Here is a 25,785-nt window from a genome sequence, read left to right on the forward strand (position 1 = left end):
ATGTGCAGCCTTCATCTAAGAGCAAATGTGATGGGGGTGGTCGGTTCTCTTTACCACAGGCATTTTTTCCTTGCTCAAGTGCAGAAATCCTCCTCCTACAAAGCTCAGGAACATGGAAAAAGACAGCTCTGGTTTTGGGGTGCCCAGAGGAAGGCTGTGAGCAGGGTTCATGTTTTCTAACCTGAGTCATAGTCAGTCGATCACCACACAGAAAGTAGAACGTGCCAGCTGCCAGTTAAAGCTAGATCCCGAGGGCCAGCAGGGAAATCAGGAATGTCTCAGCACAGGTATCCTGATTTAACATATTTCTTTGCATGAGTGCCTGCCTGCCTTAAAGGCAAGGCAAATTCTCAAAGGACTTTTACCTAAAACCAGCACCACTAGTGCTGCTCCCTCTCCACAGTCCTGCTGAATCCAGTTGGAAGTGCTGCCAAGCAAAAAAGAGCATGCCAAGTGTCCATGGAGCTCCTGTGTCCTCAGGCCTCTAATAAAAGCAGAGCAACCTCAGGTTAAAACGCCTGGCTGAGAAGAGACCCTCTGAGCTCCCCCGTGCTGCCTCGGAGCCAGACACTTGGCAAAGTGTGAGCTGCTGGGTGCAGGCCGCACCTCTGCTGCACCACGTGGTAGCTTGGACAAGGAGATGCCAAAACGGGCAGATATTTTAGGTGTGACATTTTCATAAATAAAATGGCATATTACCTGCAAATACAGAATCCTGTATGGTTGCAGAGCTGCACAGTCCAAAACAAAACCCCGTCACTGGCCTACAATTTATTTCCCTCTTTGCAACTTCACAAATAAATGAAATTAAAAGGCCTTTGAATCCCTGAGTTTCAGTGCCCTATCCTGACCTGGGCTGGAGGTGACAGCCCCAGCCCTTGATTATTCTCACCCTGGAAGCAGTGAGGACCTGTTCTCCCTGTCTGCTGGGAGGTGATTTCACTTCCCCAGTCTACACGATCTATTGTTAAGCAGACAATAGGTAATTGAACCCTATCTGCTCACATACCCAAACAGTATTCACCCCCTCGCCAAATCTCAATCCTGTTGCCAAAAGTATCCTGGAAGAAGGTGGCACTGCTGCCACAGCTGAGAATCTCCACTCCCCTCTCCTTGTATCCCACCACATGCTATTTCCCCCACATCCTTCCCAGTGCCAGCAGGGCTGAGTCAGGCAGAATTGTGAAGCTTAAAGCTCAGTAGTCAGCTGCTTCCTGTGCTGCCTGTAGTTTTAATGTCTGAGCTGAAAGAGGCTCATCACTCCTCACGCGGGAGACTCCCAGAGATTTCATTGCCTGAGCAAGGGCGTCTGAGCAGGGCTGTTGGTGAAGGATGGCAGAGCAAGGCCCAGCACAGAAACTCCTGGCACCTACCAGGGCAGAGATCATCAAAGAACACTTCCTGGCAGGGATTTGTAAGAGCAGGTCTCTAGGCATTTAACAAATGCGAGCAGTATTACCACCCTCATGTTACAAAAACAAGCTACCAGAACCAAAGTGTAAAGCTAAACAAAGTGCTGCCTTGTGAACCCTTGGTTGCACATCAGTGGCTTAATGAAATACATGCTAAAAAACACGGCACTCTTTTCACCAACAAAGGTTGCCACAGTTTGGGAAAAGTTTTCAGAAACACCTATCAGGATGCCATGTCCACCATCTCGCCTTTCTTAGAAGCTGCCATTGCTGTTCACAATCTCCACTGCTTTCAAGCATTCACGTGGCAGTGCTGCTGTGTTTTCCCAGGTCTCCTGGCCATTTTATTTCCTGCACATCCCCTGCAGCAGAGCCAGAAGCCCAAACCTGTTTGCATCGACTGGGTGTGCACCAGGGCAATGCTGGCTGTGCTTTGCTGGGGTGGAAGCACAAGGATGAGATCTCCAGGGGTTTTGCCCCACCAGCAAGGCAAACTTCTGCATTTCCAAGCATTTGAGAGGCACTTAGAAGGCCAATTCACCCATGGGTGGTTATGGGAAGGACACCCCACCCCAAGCACGGGATCCATTTGGATCTGTGCTCCATCCAGCACATTTTGGACATAGTTCGGTGTACCATCTTCTACTACCTCGTTATTACACGTTTTTCTCATCCTATGAGCTGGGACTAGTTCCAAACACAGTCCTGTCATGCCCGTCACAGCCCTGCACTCACCTTCAGGTTCCAGCATCACCCAGCTCCTCCACAGGATATGGAAAGCCCGTGCAAGTGCAAGGCCCCCTCTTGTATGCACCTGGCACACTGTAGAAGTCCAAAGGTGTAACTTGGCTCCTTAGTTCTTGCAGATAGGAAGAAGAGGGAAGCCCAGTCAAGGCCTGAAGCTAGCTGGTGGCTGCTCAGCCGTGGGGTGTCAGTGAAATGTGCACCACATGCGGGTGAGCCTTGCCCAGGAGAACTGGAATGGAGGTGTGATGGGAGAGAAAGTGCCACCGGCATGGCGCACACAGCAGGGAGGTGGTGGCAACAGATTGGGCAATAGGTTCTACACAGTTATTTTAGCTACACCAGTTATTTTAGCTGGCAGCTTGGCTCCTACACTTGTCTCCTTGTAACACTCCTCGGGATGCTGGAGAACAGCACAAGCCAGTGAGGGAAGATCGCGGGTGGTGATGGGCGCTTGGACACAGTAGAGCAGAGTTGAGGATGGCCCAGAAACCACCAGGCATCACCCAGAGGTACCGAAACCTCCAGCCGAGCCGAGTCTATTGTCCTGCGGACGGGTTGTGCGGAGTCACACAGCAGGCCGGCACCCCGCGAGGGACGCGGAAGGCTTTCCGGCCCGGAGGAGGCGGGAAAAAGCCGTGTGGCAGGGCGGGGCGGGGCGGGGCGGGGTCGGGCCGGAGGTGTACGGGGGCGGAGCGTCCGAGCCGTGCCGGTGCCGCGCTAGGGCAGCCCGGAGCGGTGCGGTGCAGTGCGGTGCAGTGCGGTGAGGTGCGGGAGGCGGCGGGGCATGCCGGGCGGCCATGCCGCGCCGGGCCGAGCGGTGCCTGCAGATCGCCCCGCACTCTCTCGCCATCGTCCTGGGCGCCGAGGCCGGGGGGCGGCCGGCGGGCCCGGGGGGAGCGGCGGAGCTGGGCCGGCACCGCATCGGCTACGAGATCTTCGCGGACTTCAAGCGGGAGAACATGCAGCACTTCTGGGACCAGCGGGCCACGGCGGCGGTGGCCGAGACCTTCTTCCTGGGCTGGATCGACGAGCAGGTGCTACTGGTGCAGGGCAAGGAGGAGCACCTGGAGGTGCTGCGGCAGGGCTGGGCTCGCCGCTCCCTCAAACCCCCCAGCGGCTTCCACATCAAGTGCCTGGGTACGTGCCGCGGCGCGACGGGACGGGACGGGACGGGACGGGACGGGGCCCCCCCGCGTAGCGACCCGCTGCGGCCGCTGTCCCCGCGTACAGCTCCTGCCCGCTGTGCATTGGGCCGCTGGAGCGGGACGCAAATATAAGGGTGCTCTCTTCCCAGTGGGATTTTCAGAGCATTAAAAATGCTCCGATGCAAAGTTAACCGGGTAAAGCTCGTGTGGAGAGCAGAACTCAAATGGTCTCAGTGTTTCTCAGAGCCTTGTTTCTGGATGCTGGCGTGCTACCGGGCAGCTCTCAGTCCTTTCACTGTCACTTTTTCCCTCTAACTGCTGTATCTCCTGCGTAGAGGGGGACGCTTGGAGGCTCAGGACCAGCAGCCCCCTCATTTTACATCATTGCAGAACAGGAGGTAGATCCTGTCCTATTGATAGAAAGGTTTTTCTGTGCTTTATCACTGTTTGTAAGAGGGCTCTGTGGCCCACAACACTCGGGGTTTGGTTTTGGGGTGCCCCATCCCATCCCTGCTGGCTGGTGGCATTCATCAGGCACAGAGTGCTGTGCTTTGACCTTGGCATTGCTGGGAGAGGAATGCAAACAGTCCTCTGGAGCCCACTCTGAAATACGGAAATGCACTTCTGCTGGGAGTTGGTGTTAATAAGTAAACTCCCTAGTGCGTGGGTAATACTTGTTCCTTGGGGGTTACCTTCACTGTGGATTTACAGAAAACTTGAGCCAAGTGTTTTTGTTTGACTTTAAAAACAGAAAATGCTTCTCGGTGTTTGAGTAAAGTTATGGAAGCAGAGCTAGAGCCCTGCCTGTTGTGTTTGTTCTTGGCTGCATTGAGGGAGATGGGAACAACTGAGCTATGGTTTTCCACTGCCTTCTTTCCACTGGAACCCAACTGACCCTCGGGGTCACATGAGAAAGTGGGGCAGTGCTTGCTGAGTGCTTCCCAAGCCTCCCGCTGCTGTTGGAGGGGAGCACCTCCTCCTCACGTGTGTGCGTGTGGAGGCTTGGGCAGGCCCGTGCTGCCCTGTGTGTTGAAGTGCTCCGTGAGCCCAGGCTGGGTCTGGCTTCTGGTCCTCCACAGGCACTGTTGATAGTTCTTACTGGTGGCACCTCCTGAGTGCTCTGTTGCTTGTGGCAGGTATATCTGGGCCAGCAAGTTCTTGAGAGGGTCTGATGTCCAGAGATCCAAATAGTAGCAATAGACCCTGCTGAAGAGTTGAGCTGGGACATGGAGCACATCAGAGGACTGCTTTAGCTAGCTCCTTCAGCTTGGGGTTTGAGGATACAAGGTGTGAAGTGCTCAGTGCGTGGCTTTAATGCTCACCTCTGGGGTAGTGTAATCCAAGGGTTACATGAGAGCAGCCTACCTGCTGTCTGTTTTTGCTGGTGTCAGAGTTATCAGCCTGTTAGGAAACTGGGGGGTGTACCTTGGCTTCAGATTGGATGAGGAACCCACATAGGCTTTGAAAGAGCAAAGCCCCAAAGCCAGCTCATGCTATGTTTGCTGATTCAGAGCCCCAGGAAACCCATCCATAATCCTATAGGTCTTGGAATGAAATTCACTGTCTTGGGTAAGAATGACTTGCCGCTTTCTTGTAACTTTGCAAGGCTTTTGTAACTTAAGTCTTTAATGAGTGTTATTATTTTAATAGCATTTCTTTGACACGCCTTCCATTTGCTCCCAGTTGTGTTTGTCATCCTGGAAGCCGGATTTTTTTTCCCATTTTCAGCTTTTTGGTGCCTCCCAAGCAAGGCTTGCTGGTGCTCCACCTCAGTTTCCAGTCTCCATTTGTGTTCATGGATGAGACTTCCTTCTGTGTTCCTTGCACTCCATTTTTGCCTCTTGGACAATGGGTGTCTTTGAGAGGTTTCCACCCGCTTTGTGGAAGGGCCATGCCCTTCTACGAAAGTGACCAGACTTTGTAACAGCCCCACGGTCACGCTCAGAGCCATTTCTCCAATTAGAAGCTGATGCTTCAAATGGCATTTTCAAGAAATGTATGGGCAATAATTAAACTAACTAGCACGAGTTACAATTCAGTGGTTTTGGTGGGGTTGGGCTGGTGTGCATTGTTTGTGCTCGGCCAGGCATGGGGGGGACGGGGATTTTACTGCTCCACGAGCTGGAGCTAAGTGTGCCCTTTCTTCCTCTGCCTGCCCTCTTCTTTCCTGGCACCAAAAATTAAATGAACACCCCGCCAGTTGAGGTGCGCTAATTTTCACAGTGAGTTCTCCCATCATTAGTGGGTGATTATGGTGCTGTTGCAGACTATTGGACATTATCTGTTAAAATGTTATTCATTTATAGCCAATCATAAAACGTTGATTGTCTGTTTTGTTTTGTTCTTTTTTTTTTTCCTTCCAGTTATCTCCTTTAAATGAAAATTTCAGTGAGGGAGTGTTAGGTTTCCTAGTAATGAAACCTCAGAGAAAGAGTTGTCTGCAGGCTCACCTACACCTTTCGTGTGCCTCATAGGCTTGCCCTGGGAACTTCAGGGGATCGAACTGGTGACTGAGTGACTGAGGTACTCAGGAATTTGCTCCCAACTTTGAGCAAAAAAGGAGTTCAGAAGTGTTGGGCTGGGTATTTTCTAAGAGCAGCTATTAGAGACTGGCAAGAGGGAAGAGCTGCATGAGTATCTAAAGAGGAGCTATGAAAAAGAAGGGAACAGACTCTTTAGCAGAGTCTGCTGTGATAGGAAAGGAGAAATGGTTTCACACTAAAAGAGAGGAGATCTAGGGGGGCATAAGAAGGAGTTTTACAACAAGGCTGGTGAGGCACTGGCACAGGTTGCCCAGAGATGCAGTGGATGCCCCATCCCTGGAGACAGACAAGGTCAGACTGGAGGGGCTGTGAGCACCTGATGGAGCTGTAGGTGTCCCTGTTCATTTCAGGGGGCTGGACCACACGGCCTGTAGAGGTCCCTTCCAACTGAAATGATTCTGTAATTCTATGAGTGTGGGCTATGTGTGCTGTGCATAATTTCTGGAGATGTGGTTGGTGCTCACCCTTTGATTGCAAAACCTTGGAGTCAAATGCTTTTTGCTCTTTCAAGAAAGCTGCAGTTGGCTTACAAGTATAATGCAGGTTACCGCCTTGATCTAAAATGCACAGAGAAAGTGAAAAACACACACACACAGGAAGGAAAGATATGACTTAATTTCATTTCTTTTTCTTTGCTTCTTCACTCCTCATGAAGTAGCAAAGTCAAACACACTGACGCATTGTGCTCATTGAACAACTCGAGTCAAGGATGTGTGAGGTTAATGGACAGCCCATGCCGTCTCTCCCCTTTTCAAGATCCTCTCCCCTACAAAGTGTGCCATTGTGTGGACAGCCCTTCCTGGTGGCTGGGACTTAGCAGTAAACTCTTCTTAATCTGCTTCTGGGTTGCCTTCGCTGCATGCTGAATGAGCCTGTCTTGCTCTTCACCTGCCCCTTCATTTTTTTAGGAGGAAAATCAGATTTTCTGCTCCTTTTTAGTCCTTTTCAACTTATAGTGAAATACCAAAGTTTTTCCTTTTGCGTCATGTTTAGGTTTTCTTTGCAGTTTGCTTGTAGAGGCACCTTGCCTAATAATTGTCATCCAAATGATGACCCCATCTTCCTGGCCAGCAGAATTACAGTTTGTCCCTGAGGTGGGGCATTCCAGAGCTCTACCACATGCCTGTCTTCATGTGAGACCTCTGTTAGGGAGAGTAACGGCGAAGATGCAACCCAGGTGTCCTGCAGGGCTCTTGGCACTCAGTGCCTTCCCAGCATGCTGTGCCTGCTGTTGGCTCCAGCAGCTTGTGATGCCACGCCAGAAGCTTTCAGGGAAGGTAAAATAAAAGCTGCAAGCAGATGGCGGCTTCCAGTGCAGAAACTGTGGCTGTGAAAAGTGGAGATGGAAGGGGTAACTTAGTAATCAATTCCTGCGGTAGCAGAAGGTTAATGGGCTTCTGAAATCTGAAGGTCTCTCCAAACCATTTCTGCTATAAATACAAGAGCATAAATGTTTTGATTATTTTCTAATGATGCTGACTGCTGGAAATGTTACTGCAATATCCAGTTTCCACTATTGAAATTGCTCCCTGGGTGGGCCAGATCTGCAAAGGTTTTTAAGGATATTCTGTTCTTCTTGGATTCAGTCCCTTCACCTACTATGTAAACATGCTTCCTTCTGTCCAGTATACCCAACCCTTCAGTTTGACCTGGAATTTCACCAGAGACCTCTGATGAGAAGTGTATGAATGCTAAGAAGGTACACGCATGTATGTTTTGATGCAATTAGGTGTTTTCCTTTTGACATTTGAGTAGTTCTTTGTGTTCTTTTTTTAAATCAGACTCTGCTCTGCGCAACAGCAGCAATAGAGCACGCAATCAGGCTGATTCAGGGAATTAGAACAGTGGCTCTTCTGTTTGCTCTTTAATTACTTTTTTGCTAGAGAAAAAAATGGTGTAATATTGCTATCAGCACTTATCAAAACTGTATTGGTCGGGATCTGGACCATGAGCTCTGCAGGGATGTGGTGGAGTCACTGTCCTTGGAGGTGTTCAAGAAATGTGTAGAGGTGTATTTAGAGGCATGGTTTAGTGGGCAGCATTGGTGGTAGGTGAACAGTTGGACTGGATGATCTTGGGCTTTTCCAACTTTAATGATTCTGTGATTTTATGATTTTGGTTTTTCTTATGGAAGAAAGTACATGGTGCACTTAAATATGCACTGTGTAATAACTTCCGCAGTGTGTTTTCTGGGGCTGAGTGTGCTCTTAACTGTGCAATGTGAGACTGTGTTGTTTGTCTTCCTTGGGGCATAGGGGCCAAAACAGAGGTCTGGAAACAGTCAGACACAGTACTATTGTAGTTTGACCTCAAATTTTACTGTCAGCTGGTGCATGGATGGCTGTCAGCGGTCACCCTTTTAGAAAGGCAGACCATTTAAATGCTATGAAATGCCTCCAGGTTTGATTCTTTACAAAATTTATACACTGTGGCAGTGAAGAATGCTAATATCTGAGGAGCTTGGTTTGGGTAGCTTCACAATGGTGTGTTTTTGCAGCAGTTTCTGCCAGCTCTGAAGTGATTCATAATGTCCACAGGCTAGTCATGCCTGCCTTTGGAGGAGGGCAAAGATGCTGAAGAGCACAGAGCTACCCTTGGAATGTGGAATCCCTCTGAAAGAGAGGAGAGGGTTGGTGACAAGTCTTGGTGGCTTTCCCCTTCATCCATCAGGTATTCTGGAGGAAGCCCTGAGTGGGGCTGGATTGTGGCAGAAGAGTGGCTCAGTCCCCATGTTGGTAGCAGGGCAGTGCATCACTGCATCCATCATTGCCTGTACCCACAGCTGTGGGAACTCCTGCTCTCTTGGGGTTGCACATGCTGCAACGTGTGCTCTCATTGGGTGTTCAGAAGCTAACAAAGGAGTGAGACTGCAAGAACGGTGTTTAGCACTGGGGTTGTAAAGCTCCTAATATGTTATTAGCATCAGGGGAAGCTGGCTGTGGCCATTGTGTTTGAGACCTGGCAGCAGAGTCTGATGAATTGTGAGACTATAAAATGAGTATTTTATTTAATAAGGGAATATTTTTGATCCTTAAAAAGAAAACAACAAAACAGAACAAAAAACTTTGTCAAAGCTAGAGAAACATAGCTTCAGAAAAACAGGCAAATCAATATTCACTCTTTCAGACTCCAGCTGTATTTTCTAACTTTGGTAATGCCATCTGTGAATACCTCTGACTGTCTGCAGAGGATGTGGAAGAAACTGGATGTGTGAGACTTTCTCAAGAGTCCTATGAGGATGACTTGATAGCCTAATGCATGTGTTGAGTCTAAATACCTGCTTTGTCTTACCTGTATCCTTGGATCCATGTGGTTACGGAGTCCTGCAGCACAGATAGCAATGCATTCATTATCAGCGTTGCGTACTGAAGAGATTAACCCAGCATAAAAAGGATTTAGTGTTGCTTGGTAATTTACTGAGATCAAATTCTGAAGAGAGAGGTAACTCGAATCTTGTTAGCTCTGCATGACACCACTGAGAACTTCTGTGGCTGTGGAGTTGTTTTTTATTGTATCTCTGTGTCAAAGAGTTCTTACCGTCTTATTTTGGTTGCTGCCAGCTGCCGTGAGCCTTAGCAGCCACTGCCCAGCTCAGGTGCAAGCAGCCGGGCTTTGCCTCGTGCTCTGGCATTGTTCAGTGTTTGCTCCTGCGCTTGCGTACAGCAGGGTTGGTGCCCAAACATGTTCCCTTTTCACTGACAGATGACACAATAGCTGTGTCTGAGAGCAAGCCTGCTGTTTGCTTTGGGTTTCCCTGAAGGGCCTCCTTTGTCTCCATCAGCTCCACTCAGGGAAGCCCAAACGCCTTACTTAATCCCAGGGTGCAGCCAAGGTGCTCTGGCGTCTGAAAGTAGGCCAGCACCTATGCAGAGGGCCTGGGAGCTGATGGCAAGAGGTTGTGCCAAAGGAGTGGATTGGGGATCGGGCTGAATGAGCCCGAATGGAGCTTTGCAGGCACTTGGTGCTGTGTTATGTGTGGCTGTAGTCTAGTCAAGAGCAAATCAGCAGCTGGCCTCCTCTGCAGGCTTGTCCTAATTAGCTGCATGTTCACGAGGTGGTTTAATGAGTTCAAAATTGGTAGTGAAGGAGGAGAACATTACTTTTGTAAGAAGCTGTGGCAAAGAATAGAAGTGAAGAGGTAACATAAACAGCATGCAAAAAGGGAGCTGGAAAACAAAAGTTTCAGTTTCTGCGGTCTGAGATGCTCAAGAAATAAGGGCAGCATTTCTCAACTGGGTATCTTTAGATGTCATCCGTGTGGAGCAGCCTCTTTCATGAATGCAAACATCTGGAAAGTGTGGAAGACTGAAAGAGAAGGCAGGCCAGCCAGGTTTTCAGCCATATAGATGGATAACCTTGAACACAGTGCTTCATGTGGTAGGGAAGCCAGTTTGATAGGTACCAGCTCTGTTTCGTTCTTATAATGCATTTTCTTAAGAGTATTTAATGCATTTCCTTAAGAGGTCTAGCTATGTGTGCCATCACCTGTTGTTCAGTCAGCCTGTGAGGTGTGGAAGGAAATGCGTAGGACTCGTAAGGCTCTGAAGTTTTTCAGCTTTTCTCTGAGAGATTTTATGTGCTAAAGCATCTCGCGGGGAAAGCTTAGGGCAATTTTCATCTGGATTCCTTGCTACCTTCATACAGATGTGTCTATACGGATGCATACAATGTTTTAATCACTGTACAAACAGAAGTTTCCCATTACTTTTCCTTGGGTAGTCACGAGTCAGCAAGGCACAGATGACTCCATGTGAGCTCAGCTAGTTAAGTCTGGCTTCAGTGAGAGGACTTGCTGTTTTAGATGTAGGCGCACTGTATATTCTTGTTTGCCTGGCTGTCATTAAGAGGTTCACCTCAAAAATTAATCTGTCTGCTTACATCCAGAGTGGATTGTCTGCATCTAAGCCAGAAGCTCCTTCTATGAAAGCTAAGCTTGCAAAATCAGTAGTGTTTTTTGCATTTATTTTTTCAATACTCTGAAATCTAAGCAGAAGAGTTCATCCAGGTGTCTTCAGGAAAAGTATCAAGTAGAATTCTTAATACTTTGTGAATTAAAGGATCAAGAATAAATCTTAATTAATCCTTCCCAATAAAGACAAAGTTGCAGAAAGCAGGCATCTTAACCTACAATTTTTCTAGTTTTTCCACTTGGGCAGGAGTTACCAGCTACCACCTTGTCATTTTCCATTGATTGTGACAGCTTGTAGCCTCTAGTTTATGGATTTCTTATTAATTCAAGTCCCCTTTGCTCTTGTTTCCAAGGTTTGGTTTGGTTTTGATGTTGTTGCTGGGGTTTTTTTCTTTTCTTTTTTTTTTTTTTTTTTCCTGGTTGCTAGTTTGTCTTTCTTAGAGGTGTGCAGGCAGAGCTCCTTGGTGAGGCCTATGCCAAATTTCTGTTGGAAGGTCTGCAGGGACATGCTTTTTGGCTGCGTGTCAAGCACAGTATGGCTGTGAAATGTTCTAGTGTCAGAATCACTGCATCTATCCTTGTTCTGCTCTTCCGTGTCAACAGCTAGTCTCATTCAGTGACATATCTGATCCTAAAGAGGAAAAGCAAATTTATCTGTAGCACAGTGCCAAAGTCTCTTTCATGCATCTGCTTAGATAATTTTTAGACTTTGGGTTTCAGTGACTACTTCAACCAATTCTGATGCCTTTCCAATGTCTCCAATGCTTGGACTGGTACAGAGCACAAAGCATATTCTATCTGCACTATTGTCTTGTGAGATAGAAGAAAAGTGAGCTATAAAATTCAGAGGGTTGATTTTTGTTACAAGTGATGGGGGAAAAAGGAGACAAGTTTGATGGAACTTTATTTTTTTCCCACTAGCTAGGAAGTTGTTGAACAGCAAGGGGACACTGTCTCAAATTTTTCTTGTTTCCATGCTAACACTTCTGCTCAGTGGCTTATGCATCCACATTTCCAATCCCTCTTTATTTTCCATGGCTTTTTGGTCTCAGCGAGTAATAATCAATTGGTGCGATGATCCTCAGCTTTCTTTCATTTCTATTCCCAGCAGAAATATAGCAGATATAAGCCTTGCTTTTCACTATTACCTTTCTGTAGACCTCTTTGAAAGGGGCTCTCCAGACACCAAGCTGAAAACCAGTGACCTCGCCAAGCCCAGTGTGTAGCACCCATGCGTGCAAGTACCCATGTAATCAACGCCTGTTCTCTGCTCCCTACACACTGCAAATTTTGTCAGCATTTTTCAGTGTTCCCAGTTCCTGGTCTGTTCCCACCTGTTCTGGTGTGTCCAAGTGTTGTTCTTTGCCTTATGGCTGACAACACGAGTGCTTTGGGGCTGAGGGCTTTCATGGCTCTTTCAGATGGATGTTGTGTGGGCAGGATAGGTACTCCTGCAATGCAAACAGTGAGGTAATTATGCTCACACGTGAGGCTACTTGCAAATGAGATAATCTGAAGATAGGCAACTGGGCTAAGAGTTTGTGCTCAAAACCTGCCTGGATTTGTTTTACCCATTTCTCCCCACTTTGGCTGTAGCAATTTCTTGTTGTGGCACCTTAGCCTCCTTCATGAATGAGTTGCATTTATGTTTAGTTAGTAGAACTATGGTGAATTTACAATCACAGATACTCAGAGTGGGTTTGGCATGAATATGGAACCATAAACACACGAAGAGTCCTGCAGAAGGAAAATGAAGCCAGTAATGAGTTACATTGTACTTTTTTTAACTAAACAGCGTGGTAATGATGCATGATGTTGCCTATTGGTTTTGGGTTAATAAATTCCCTTACAGGCTTGTTCTTTACTAACTCTTTTTTTTACTATTAAAAAAAAAAAAGGTGAGATTTGTCTGGACACTTTTGTGAGATGACCAGTCTTTGCTTCATCATTAAGCTGCTTGATTTTTTTCTTGGTTGTGTTGCAGCTGAATATAAATGTACATGAGCTAGTTTTGAACTAGCCAGCCCAGGTACAGTTGCATTCCTCAACTCCAGCCATAATTATGGATTTCAGCAATGGCTAACTTGTCCTGCTGCTCAGGCAGCCTGTGATGAGTTGCTGCATTAAGTGACTTAAGTCCCTGGATGAAAGCTAGCTCAGGCTTATTAGACTATACTGCAGTGCTGGGATACTGCAAACCTCCTTTATAAACTGAGCTGCTGCAGTGAATTCCTTGTGGCTTTCCAATTCCTGCCTCTTGGATTTCTTTTTCTGTTGACTTAGCAATTGTGGCTTTCACCTTTATCCGTAAGTGACCTTTTCTCAGCAATTTCTCCCTAGTTAAATCTTGTGCTGATGTGTTGGTTCTCCTCTTCCTGTCCACAGGTGGCTTTGTGACAGGATCACACCAGCTTGATGAAGCATGGATAGTAGCCTGGCCCTCCTCAGTGTCACTGTTTTTCTCTGTGGCTCTCCTCTAGCTGCTTCTACAAGCACCATCTTTCTCCGAGATGTCAGGTTGCTCCTTGATGGTTCCAGAAATGGTGCTGCTAGGCAGCGCTGTCAGAAGTTGGCTCTTGGAGTGGATATCGTGTTGGTTTGCTGTTTATATTTTGTAAACAGTGTGGTTTTGGACCTTAAAAACATGGGATGGTGCTGAAGAACCACAAGGGCAGCTGAGCCGAGAAATGGTGTTCTGGGGCCTGATGAATGGAGATTCCTTTGGTGCTTGTAGTGTAGCTGTAGAAAGTGTGAGCCAAATCTTTACCAGTGTTCCCCTGCTTGTCTTTTTTAAAATTTTTGCTACTGCTTCATTGAGGAACGTGCAGGTGTCCCTTCAGATGACTGATTGCAGGCGTATCACCCTTTCTTCACATTTCTAGCAGAGACCAAATCTCATACTTGCTCTGCACGGCCGTTGTGGCTTGGACTGGCGTGGGTCAGCACCACTGAGGTGCCTCTTGCTCTGACACAAGAGCCCACAGTAAGCCAGGACCTAACATAGGTTAGATATCTGAACAAATTCTTACACGCCTGAAGCCTTATATTCTCTGCATTTCAGTCCACAAACAGATATTGAGGGATGTTAAGGCAGTTCAGGTGGGAAGGGGCCTCTGGAGGTCTCTGGTCCAACCAGCCTCCTACTTGCTTGCTGCCCCAGCATATGGTGGTAGCAGCAACCTGCAGATCTGGTGGACGGTTTCCACGTTTGCTGTGTGTTTTGCTGTGGATGGGTCCTTTTGTAACTTGCTCCTGTTGAACAGGTTCCCCTTGTCCTCCTTCTACAGGTTTCTCTGGATAAATAGGAGACCCAACAGCACCAAGTATGTCTGGCTGTTCCACCCACGCTGCATGGACACCTTTTTTTTTGAGGCAAATGGGACAGTTTATTGCATTGCACAGATACAATTGCACAGAGCAAGATAAGGCAGCTGGTGCCTTCAGATGCAATGAGCTCCTTGTTCAACGAAAAACAAAACACAGCAAAAAACACCACAAAGTATTTGACCACCTCAGCCGTGTTCGTTTGTTCTGTCAGATTCTTAAGTTGATTGGCAAAGCCATAGCTGCCAGCAAATTTATATAGCAGGACCTTTTTTTTTTTTATGGCACTGCTTGTTCTTGTCAGCCACTTGCATGGTTTTCCTTTTATTTTTTTTTTTTTTCCAGAAACCCAGCAATAACTGCTGTTGTTTTTTTTTTCTTTCACTCATAGCTTCGTTTTCTCCCTCTTTTGTAACCTTTCTGCAGTTGACATGCTCTTTGTGCAAACACAGCCTTTGCTCAACTCACAAAGTCATGTTTTCAGTCTGGCTTTAGACTTATTAACTACACTGTTAGGAAGCATTTCCTTCTTATCTCTTGCCTTTCACTCTTATCTCAGCCTTTGGGCAGAAAACACTTGATGGAGGCTGCAGGCCTTGAAGTTGGTCTCGGTGAAGGAGGGGAAAAGGAGACATCAACCATTCAGTCTTTAATTTTATTGTTTCTTGCAGCCTGGTTGATACTCTCTGGGCTGTGAGAATAATAATCTTCGTCCATCTTGTGAATAAATGATTAAAAATCCCACACAGCCTCAAACCCTAGTTACGTATTTTTGCATAGACCAGGACGTCACTGAAAATGTAGAAACCATACAAAACCTGCATGTTTCCTGGCTAACTGCTACTATTGCTATTAGAGCAGGCCAGTCCTCCTCCTAACACAGGGCTATGCTGGTTGAGTTCTGTAGCTGACTGGAGATGGGACTACACTGCAGTGGGTCGGGAAACAACTTGAAGGAAGAAGCCATCCACATGGGTGACTGTTGTGCATTCAGTAGGATTTACCTTAGCCTTTCCAGGGTGCTGTGGAAGGACTTTTTTAAATACAATTTTCAGCTTTTATTTGTATCAGCAGGAATTTGTAGTCATAGCACAAGTTAGACTGGTGAAATGGGAAAGACAGATGCTTCAAGCTAAGGGGAAATCAGGAGAGAGAATATATGAAAGCCCAGACTATGTGATTTCTTTTGACTTTTTTTTCTTATTAATATCTATTTTATATCCTTCTTGCCCAAGAAAATGTTTCCCTGTTGATTTATTGACAGATCAGCTTCTGAAAGTCCAGCCAGAAGATACTTTTTCAGTCTCCAGAAATGAGTACTCTTTCAGAAAGAATTTTCAGCTTTCCTTGTGGTTGTGAAGATAACATTAATAACATCAGTTGGATAAAACTCTTCTCTAAATGATGGAACCAAACTCACTCTAGACTTGGTAGGAAGAGGAAGTCACACTTTTTACTGTTATTCCAGGCTAACTTTGAAGACTATTGGTAAAATTGATTACTCATGTAATTGCTAGCAGAAGTAAATATTTGGAAAGGTATTGCATAAGTAATAGGAAATGAAACTAAAGATTACATTATGCCACTCTGTAGTTACTGTGATGCGTAGGTATGTCAAATACTTTTTGAAGTGTGTTTCTTCAACTTCAAAAAAAAATCAAAAGAAAATAAACACAAAAAAAGAAGTAGAACTGGAAAAGATATGAGGAAATGTAACAAGGATGCTCCAAAGCACAGAGCAGCTTCAGTACAAGAATATACAAGAGAAGTACTAACTCTGTAGCACAGGGGAGAGATGTCTGTGGAATGGATTTCGTGTGAGCTTGCTGAGTTATGAGTCCTCTAGAGAGGTGACGTTCTGTCTTTTTTGATGTAAGAATTTGGGAGCATGCAAATAAATTATTAGAAGGTAATTTTGAAAGAAATGAAAGAGCTACTTCGCAACATATAATTAAATAATGAGAAAGTCATGTTTTAAATGTTTAGACTACGCCATGGTTTTTATGAAAAATTTATCCTAATAATCCTAAATAATTACAATTAAAAAAAACACTCAAGATTTTTCTGTTCAAAAGTAAATAGCTACATCCATGGTACAAAAAAACTCGTGTTCATAAGAACCACTTTGTGTACTGCGAGATCCTGTGTTGTTCAGCCCATGCCAAACGCAAAGCCAGTTTCTGTAGCCACAGGGGGGTTCGTAAATTGACAGGAGATGACTCATGTGGAGATGTTTCACAGAACAGAGAGGGATACACAAGTGGTCTCCAAATAAAAAAGGCCAAACGAACTACTCATTTCACCATCTGAAGTTTGACTCTGTTGAGAAGGATGGCACTGGGAATTGGGAATGGGGAGTCCTTCTAGCTGACAGCCCAGGCACGAATTTATTGAGTGGAAGATTCCAGCCTGGAAAAATGCTGGGCTTGAATTCCCTATTTCATGGCTGAGTGGGGTCAGTGCACTGGTATGCTGCTCATTGTACAATCTTCCCTTTACAGACACATCATTTTCTTCATCTGATAATTTGCTTCAAGGACCAGAAAAGTGAGTCTGTGGTATTTGCCCCGTCACCAAAAGAAAAACATAGGGACCTCCCAAAAGCTTTTAGAATTACATGACCCTACATGAAACCAAGAGTTTCTGGTGTCTGAGACTCTTTACAAAAGGGGACATTTACTGCGGAATTAGTTTAGAAGTGGACTGTTTAACTTACAGATGCTGTGCATGCAACAAACTGAGCTCAGCACATTCACGACTTTCAGATCCTGATCTCAGAAGATCCTTGTAGAGGAGATTAAATGTTTCTTCACAGGAGTAGTTATAATAACTTCAGTGTGATTACTCATGTGAATGTTTTCCATAGCGTGACGGTGAAGTACAAATATTCAGGGTAATGTGTAATCTTGGAGGCGAGGAGAATTCCTTCTGCCACCTCTTCCAGGCAGCACAAGCAGAGCAGAGATCGTGCAGTGTGTTTATTCCTCCAAGAAACAAACATTAAAAAAATGCCACTGCCTGTGCTCTGTGAAGCTGTTTGGCAAGTAAAAATATACTTGCCAATCTTTTTTTTGTAACACAGAGTCTCATTTAGATTTTTTTTTTTCTAATTTCTAGTTGTTGTTTAGGTTGCTTTTTTACTATTATTTATTTTAATGTGCCTTTTTATTGTTTCTGGAGAAATTGATTGTGCTAAGTAACGTGGCATGAACCAGTGATAGTGGGCTTTCTTTCTGTTGCTATCATTCCTTCAGCTTGGGTCAGGCAATGAGAATGGTTTGCCAATTTTTATTCATTGTATTGAACTGTATGTAAGGGGTGATAAGGAGGAGGATGGGTAATAGCTGGGTTTCCTGTAAGTACTCTAGGGAATACCAAAGGGCAAGATACTTACATGAGAGAGGCCTTACAAGAGCTTATGCAGTGGCTTGACAGGTAATGGCTTAGGCATCTTTCTTTGCACAGATCTGATCAAGGAGTTGGTCCAAAAGATGCATCAGCTGAGTTAAGAGCTTGCCACATTCCCTCCTTCTCCAGTGCTCCTGCTACTTATCTTGTGTTGACATGAGCTCTTACTGGGCCTCTCCAAGAGCTGCTCTGATTTGCCAGTTCTAAAAAAAAAAACAAACCCAACCCAGTTTTGTCTGTACTCTCTCTGCCAAATCCTCATTGTGCCCCTGTAAAATAAGTGGAATAGTGAATCAAGAGTGGTCCACCCCATGTGGATTTTCAGCAGTATGGAGGAGTTAGGAGAGGGAAGCTGAGTGACTGGGCTGAAATAGTAAAACTGAAAAGAATAGCTAGAATATGTATTCGTATGAAGAGGAAACCCACTAGAAAGCCAGTGCAAGTCAGCCTCTGGGTGTTGTACACGTATGTGTGTATGATGTGCCTCAGCTATGTGCCTGATTTGGCTGTGGTTTCAATGCTTTGGGCTTCTGAGCAGCGTCAAAAGGACCCACTGCTTTGAAAATCTAGAAATAGCTTATAAAAGCAATGTAAGATTGAATATTGTGTCCCCGGTCCACCAGTGAGCTCTTTTCTCTCTGAACAATTCTTCCCTATTTAAAAGCTCAAATTGGATTTGTTATATTAGTGTGGAATCCAGTGGCTTTGCTTGCCATCCCATAGGGTTGCTCCACTGAGTACTCATCCACGTTTTTGAGGCTTTATCCCTGCTTGGCTCCATTGACATTATGTCTGCTCATCCTGAGCTTTTAACACAGTGGCAGAGCTTTATAAAACAGGGCCTTTATGTTTACTTTTGGTGAGCTCCTTTTTACTACAGGGCAGCAGTCTAGCAAAAAGCGTCTTCACTTGCACTGGTCTGTGTAAAGAAACTGCTTTGATGCTCTCCTTTGTTTCTGACTTTGTCTAGCTTATCGGCTGCCCTGTGGAAGCAAAGATATGTATGTCTTGCTGGCTGATGGGTAGAATGAAGTTAATTTTGCTCTAAGCCATTTCTTGAGTTCATATTACAAAGGGTAAGACCCTTTGATGCAGTACAGAGCAGAGGTTCAGCTATTATGGACACAATTATCATGATAAAGAATGAAGGGTGTTTAAGTGCTGCTGTCAAGCTGTGCTGCATTTTAGACATAACCAACAGGTAAAGAAGTGTAAGAAATAGCCATGATGGAATGCCAAAGCACCATCCAGCATTCACACTGTGGGTCTTTGGTTTTTTTTCTGTCTGCTGCGTTGCTGGCAAAGCTGCTCTGGTCTATGGGGCAGACACAACAGACCACTGAATACTCTTTCACAGTTTGAGGACCTTGCTTACCCTGTTTTGCTCTAGTGCCCTCATTTAAAGTGATCCATGGCCTTCCTCCTGCTTTTCCTCCCCTCCTAGAGAACCCACAAACTTTGATGAGGAGCTGAGCTCATGTTCTCTTCCCCCCACAGCTCAGCAAAGAGTGCTTGATGTAATCTCCTGAAATTATACATGTAGGTGTGTTGTCATTATTAGCCTGCTAGTGGCCATTTAACTGTTTTATCTCAGTTGTAATTAAATGCTCATTACCTGGGAACGAGTGAGAGCAGGTGGGTCAGGAAGCTGAGCGTGAGGCTGATCCCAGGCAGGATGTGTTTGGGCCTGTGGACAGGAAGTGGCTGACAAAGAAAGTACTTGCAAGAGTCTTCTGGGTAGCACAGTATCTTTTTACTGTGGAAAAAAAGATTTCTGGTCTCTCAACATCCAATTTGCACTGTTATTTGGAGAGGTTTCTTTGCCACTCTACACAGATTTCTTCTGCATAGCTCTCCTTACATCAATCCATCAGCTCATGGGATGTTGCTGCCCAACTGTGAGAGGAAGTGTTTTCCTCCTGATAAAAGTACTTATTTTCCTCTACAGAGAAGTGAGAATGTGTGTGGAGTTTAAAGATGACCTGCACAGTGTATGTGTTAAATTTGAAGTATTTTAGGATCCCATGCAATTATGAGAGAGTCTAAGTGTAAAACAGTCATCCCAAAAGCAACCAGTAGTATTGGCAAGGAGGTGGTAAAAAGGTACAAGGCAATTCTTGTTAGTGGCTGGAAAGCTGTGCAGAGGAAAGAGATCTGTGAGTGCTGCTTGATGCTTGGCTGAACATGAGCCAGCAGTGTGCCCAGGTGGCCAAGAAGGCCAATAGCATCCTGGCTTGTATCAGAAATGGTGCAGCCAGCAAGAGCAGGGAAGTGATCATCCCTCTGAGAGAACTTGGATTGTTTAGTCTGGAGAAGAGCAGGCTCAGAGGAGACCTTGTCACTCTCTACAACTCCCTGAAGGGAGGTTGTGGTGAGTTTGGGGTCTTCTCCCATGTAACAGCAATATGATGAGACGGAATGGCCCAAAGTTATGCCGTGGGAGGTTCAGGGTGGCTTTTAGGAAAGGCTTATCCAAAAGAGTGGTACTGAATTGAGACAGGCTGCCCAGGGAAGTGGTGTAGCCACTATGCCTGGAGGTGTTCAAGAAATACAAAGATGTGATACTGAGGGAAACGACTTAGAGGGCAACATGGGTGGTAGGTGGACAGTTGAACTAGATAATCTTAGAGGTCTTTTCCAACCTTAATGGTTCTGTGATTCTATGATTTTCTTCAGCGAGGTTGTGGATCAAAGTATTGTGGTAGAAAACTGAAACCCCTTTCTTTAGAGAGAGAGCAAGCTGGGATATTGAGACAAATCAAGAAACAGGCTGAGCATCGGGGCTGTGCTAGTCTCCGGCGGAAGGAAACTGGTGCAAATGTTGTCAAGGAAGGGGTGCTGCTCCTCACAGCCCAGAGGAAAGGGTGTGAAACGTGGCAATAATTGTAGGAAATAATTGTTGCAATTGTTCTGACTGCACAGCCCATTGTGAATGGAAATAGACGTGGTCCCTTTGGATCTGCTTCAAACTTCGTGATTCAAGAAGTTATGTAACCATGAGCTAAAAGGGGTCTGACCAGACTTTTATTGTCCTTTGTGGGGAGGTGAGCAGGCTTTACACTTGCCCTGCAGAGTGTATGTGTATTGGTTTCAGTACTTCATAGCCCTGCACTAGGCAAAAGACCTACATAAGCTCCTGATTACTTGTACCCATGGTCTACCTCAGTTTGGAATTCTGGTTTTAGCATATAAAGGGTGGGTTTTGCTGCCATTCCACCCCCCCATCTTTTCCTCACTCTTCCCTATGTTTTTCCTTCAGGCCATGACTGCCCCCCAGACACCCTTTCCTAATCCCTGCGCTCCTTTGCAGTCCTTCCCATGGGCGCACAGGATGTAGGTTCCTGCCTCTCCTTCATCCCATGCATCCAGGCTATGTGTATGATTCCTCAGCTGTGAACTTTCGAGGAAATGTTCTCCTGTCTTTATGAGCTCAGACCTTCACAGGCTGTAATTATCTCTTGCTGTCATCACTGAGACCTCTTTCCTGTTGGTTTGCCTCACACAGGCACACATGCACACACGTACATGTATATAGCATCCCTACTTCCCTGGGCAGCTGTTGGATCGCTCTCTCTGGATCTTCAGTCACCGTGCACCCCTTGTTGAGTTGCTTTGAGCTCTGCCTGATTTTCCTGCTGTCTGCTGAGCCAGGTATCCCCCTTGGGTCACCCCTTCCCCACCTGACCTATGAGGAAGGCTTAAAGTGTCTGTCTGGGCTGGCCAGGCCTTACTCTTGCTGTACTGAAATACCCTTGGTGGTTGTCTCCTTGGAATATTATCCTAGTCTTTGTGGAGAGATCCTTTTGCTTCAGTGTCTCCTGTCCCCTTGCAACACTCATCTTCAGAATGACTGCTTTGTTTTTGTTATTGCTTTGATTCTCCTGTTGTCTAAGGCAGGCAGGCACTCATCTAGACACAGGTGCTTTAGTATTTTGGTCTTTGGAAAGTGCACAACATTCTATTTGGTACTGAAATATTTATTAACCTTGTTCCATGATGACATTCCCTGTCAGTGAGGCCAACTTCTTATACTCATCCTTGTGCACCAGAGGGGGAAAAAAAAAAGCACTCTAGAAATTAGTTGCAAGGGTGTCTGTGAATTTATGGGGCGTGTAAAAAGGAAGTAGGCTTTCTTAGAAAAAGGAGCATATGGCCCTGCTTAATCCTTCTTTCCTCAAGTTGTGCCATTTTTTGAAAGAGCTGGGGCTCCGATTCCTTCAGATGCACCTTGGCAAAGCCTTTGGAAAAAAAGATGCGCAGGGACAAGATGGTGTGGGATGCATGGTGCTGAAGGGCTTTTGGTAGTCTGAGCTGACTGGCTCACTTGTGCTTATTATGGAGAGAGAGAAGCCTGTGAATGTGAGACACAAGGTAGCATTCCTACATTCCGTTTAGCTTGGATGTTCTCATCTGATTTTAGCGTAATTGTTGTGACTGTGGTATCACCCTTCATTCTCTCTGTGCCTTTTTCCATGGAGGCCCCCTGACAGAAGAGAATATGCATTCTGGGATGAGCTGATCCTGCATCTGAGAGCAGAAACCCAAGAAAGCATCATTTTAAATGTGCAAAAATCCACACATACCCAGGTGGGAGCTTTCCTGTCCTTTCCTTTGTCCCCTGACTCCCTTTCCCCAGCTCCCCTAACTGTGTGGAGGTGACCTCATATGCTTGGAGCAGCGGAACAAAGCAGTTTTTAAAGAAAAGAAAGCCAGTTTATATCTGGTTTTCATTTGCTTTTTCTTCTATTTGGTAAGCTGTGCAATATTAAAAAATGGAAGACTTGCTGGTTCTTGTGTCACAGGCACTGAATTATTACATCTCACAATCTCTGATTTTGCTAAAGAATCTGCTTGATCCACGCTACAGATGTAATCGTGAGCTGGGGTGCTCTTAGCACGAGCTTTGTTGAAGTTTACTTTAAAATACCATCTTGCCAGAAAAGGAAAGAGCCTGTCATATTTGAAATAAATAAGAAAACAATCTCAGAAACTGAGAGAGATTTGGGATGTCAGGATCAGGTACGAGTCATGGTAAAGTCTGTTCCCATCTGCTGGATTTATTCTCTGTTAAATTTGAAGTGTAGGTCCTTATACTATAGTGTCAGCAGAAACGTAGGCAAAGTTTAAAGGATCTCTCTGATTAATGCGAGGATGCAAGTTTTGGGTTTTGTTTGTTTCATTAGAGCTGAAGGAGCCGTTTCGGTGCTTAGCTTGGACTCCTGCCCACCTGTAACCATATGGTGCAGTACTTGATGGAATGCAGATAATAACTTCATTTTCTTTGCTATTTAGGTTCAAACCTGTGCTAACAGGTCCCCTCCCAAGCTTTGTTTCAACCCACTGAGTGAACTTAGTGAGGAGATTCACCCCTCTGTGCTTTAGTTTCCCTATATTGCACACAACAATAATGACACCTCTTCTTGTAATGCACTTGGACTGCACAGATGAAAAGCCCCAACTATGAGCTTGCCATATAATTATTGGGTCTTCTGCTTACACTACAATTTGTCTGACCTTGAAATGGAAACACCCATGGCTGCAGATGCTGGTGGTGAATGAAGTTAAATACAACAGGCAGCTGGTCATGGGTGGTGTTTCTCAGGGGTTGGTCAGTACTGGGACCAGCCCTGTTCAATATATTTACTGACTGTGTGAATGAGGGAACTAGATGATCTTACTGATCTTTCCAGCCATAATGATTCTATGAGTCTCCTTCATTAACAAATGGCAGATAAATGATCTTGCAGATTTCAGGCCCTCAGATACAGTCTATGAATGGAGACGGCATGGGGTTATTCCTTTTTAACAGGATTAAACTTGGGAAGAATCTACTTTAGGAGATGCTTTCAAATTTTGGAGGCTATAGGAGCTCCAGGGCTGCTGACAGCACTGTTTGCTATCCAGATGTGCTGTGATCTGATGATAGGTGTATGTGATCTGATACTCTGTACGTTTTGCATCTTTCCATTTGAAAGTAAACACTTGAACTCTGCAAATAAACCAGTAGTTGCATGTACTGTGGAGCAATTGCACAAAGCATTGGGTAGTGCTATGGCATGACACTGACCATACAAAGTCTATACACAAGGGCTCATTCCTTGGGTTTAGTGTGCTCACGATGTGTGCTGATCTCGCTGTAGAAACTGCTCATGGAAGGCAACTGTTTTGTGAAAGCAAGACCTGTTGTTATTAGCAGTTCCCCAGTTTCCTGAGTACAAGGCTCCTTGGCTTGAAAGCAAAGAACAATGTATGAGGCCATTTGACATAGACTGGAGCTGATATATAACATAATTTTTTTTTTTTTTTGTCTTCAAGGAGCAGTCTGATTACAGTTGCATATTACTCCGTGAAAAGTCTGGGGAGCTGATGGTGGTCTGAGAGGTTTGCATGGACATCAGTAGATTAGACCAAAGCCACAGCATCTGCTTCGGTTTCTTAAATCAAACGTACACCTCTGTGGTATCTGCTGTATCTGTTTTGCTAGGTTTCATGTTCTTCTCATCCCATGCTGTTAAGTAAAGTGAATGTGAAGTATAAAACTGGATCCAAGTGGCTCTAGCTTTTGAAAGTCCTAAGGTGTTTTACCATCTGGGAGCTGATGAAATCCTTGTTCTGTTAGTCATGGTTTTGTCCTCCTGTGTTATTTCATTTCGCTGTGCTTATCCAGTTTATGCAAGCAGTGGTATCTTTCAATAACAAAGGTATGTCCTTCAGATAACATAGAGATTCCTATTTCTCTTCTCCTTTTCCAGTTCCTCTGCTGTTTTGCTTACGTGGAACTGATGATGATATTTTCTGTTCTGTGTGTGCAAGTTTTTTTCTTCCCCTTTCCTTCCCTGCATCACTGCCGTTATTTCTTCCACATACCCAATCTCATTCTCTAAAACAGCTCTGAATGCCTTTTCTTCTTCTCCAGAAGCCCTGTAATAAACTTTCCCAGAAGCGTAAGCCAGTAGTGGAGAGTCCCAGTCTCCCTTTGGGACAAACAAATTGAAGTGCAGCAATGCATGAGCTTCTGCTGTGTCAGTTTTTGATAATACACTGGGAGTGAATTGTGGTTAAAATTGGCTGTGATTTCTGGTAGATAGACCCCCAGTAGCTGAAAAGCGTGAAATGGAAGTTATTAAATGGAAGTTATTAAATGTAAATGGTATCTCATCAGTACCTAAAGGATAAATTTTTATGTATAAATAATGAAACAAGGAGAAGGTGACCCTGTGCTTGATTTTGATGCAATAAGTAATTGTTTGTTTATCTGAATGTCCTAAGTAACGTTGGTGCAGATTCTGCCAATGCGCGTGGTCTGCAGATATCTGGGCTTGGAGAATTATTTGTGCGTGAAGTAATTCACGATGACAAAGCTTTCGTAGGAATGGTGTTAGAATGTCTTGCAATACTTTTTTCAAATACCTTTAAACATTGTTGTTTGTTTTTTGTTTGTTTGTTTTTTGGTTTTTTTATTTTTTTTTTTTTTTTGTAACTTAAATTGCAACTTAACTTAAATTTGTAGCTTAAATTGCAATCCCAGAACTTGTTCCTAAACAGTAGTTAAATATTTTCTTGGTATGCAAGCTGTCTTACTACTTCAGACTGAAACCATGGTAGCATAAAATCACAGTGCAGAATCCCAGAGCAGTGCAGGATCCAGGCCACTAGCAGTGTGTGCTAAAAGTGGAAAACCCTGCAGCATCACACCAAAGACTGCCATTCAGCAAGCCGTCAATTGCTGTCCTCATTTGTGTTGTGTGGGACACAGTTCATATGCCAAGACAGTAGACAAACTTGCTCACACCTATTATTTTAATGCTGGGGAAAAAAAAAAAAAGTCCTCTCTGGTATCTCTGAATACATTTCTTGTGAATGAAGTGTGGTGTTGCAGCGTGGTGTGGCAGACACGCAGGGCAGCTGGAAGTGCTGGTGGATTTCAGACACTTTTTATCCTTCCTCAACACCTTTTTGAGTATTTTCTGAAGGTCAGCAGCTGCAGAATACTTGCTGTCAAGCTTCCACTTGTTCTACTGCTTTTGAAATTGTAACTCATTTTGCCGCCTTTCAGGCTTCCTGAATGACTCTGGGCCCTCCAGGTTTGGTGCTTCAGATTGCTAAATGACTGTCTGCTGCTCTTGGTATATGGTGCTGGCTTCTGGGTGTGATTCTGAGACTCATCTCATTGTGTGCTCTGCTTCTGAGCTTGGTCTGGAGGCACCTTTGGTCATATTCTGGTAGGAAGCACATCCCACAGCTGTCGGCAATGCTTCAGGGGCTCATAGAGCAGCACTGACGCATCCAGCCTGGCT

The 25,785-nt window shown here is 45.2% G+C and overlaps 1 protein-coding gene across 1 annotated transcript in view; it reads left to right on the plus strand.

Annotated features, from left to right (window-relative positions):
* The first annotated feature begins 2,956 nt into the window (after positions 1 to 2,956).
* STOX2 (storkhead box 2) overlaps positions 2,957 to 25,785 on the plus strand; it is a 123,209-nt gene continuing 100,380 nt past the window's right edge. Inside the window, exon 1 of the mRNA XM_042811440.1 lies at positions 2,957 to 3,296. Coding sequence (XP_042667374.1) covers positions 2,957 to 3,296 — 340 coding nt within the window. The remainder of the gene's footprint in view (positions 3,297 to 25,785) is intronic.

This window comes from Centrocercus urophasianus, unplaced genomic scaffold (assembly GCF_019232065.1).
Source record: "Centrocercus urophasianus isolate 14NV4802_14NV808 unplaced genomic scaffold, USGS_Curo_1.0 seq_13, whole genome shotgun sequence".
In the NCBI taxonomy this organism is placed as follows: domain Eukaryota; kingdom Metazoa; phylum Chordata; class Aves; order Galliformes; family Phasianidae; genus Centrocercus; species Centrocercus urophasianus.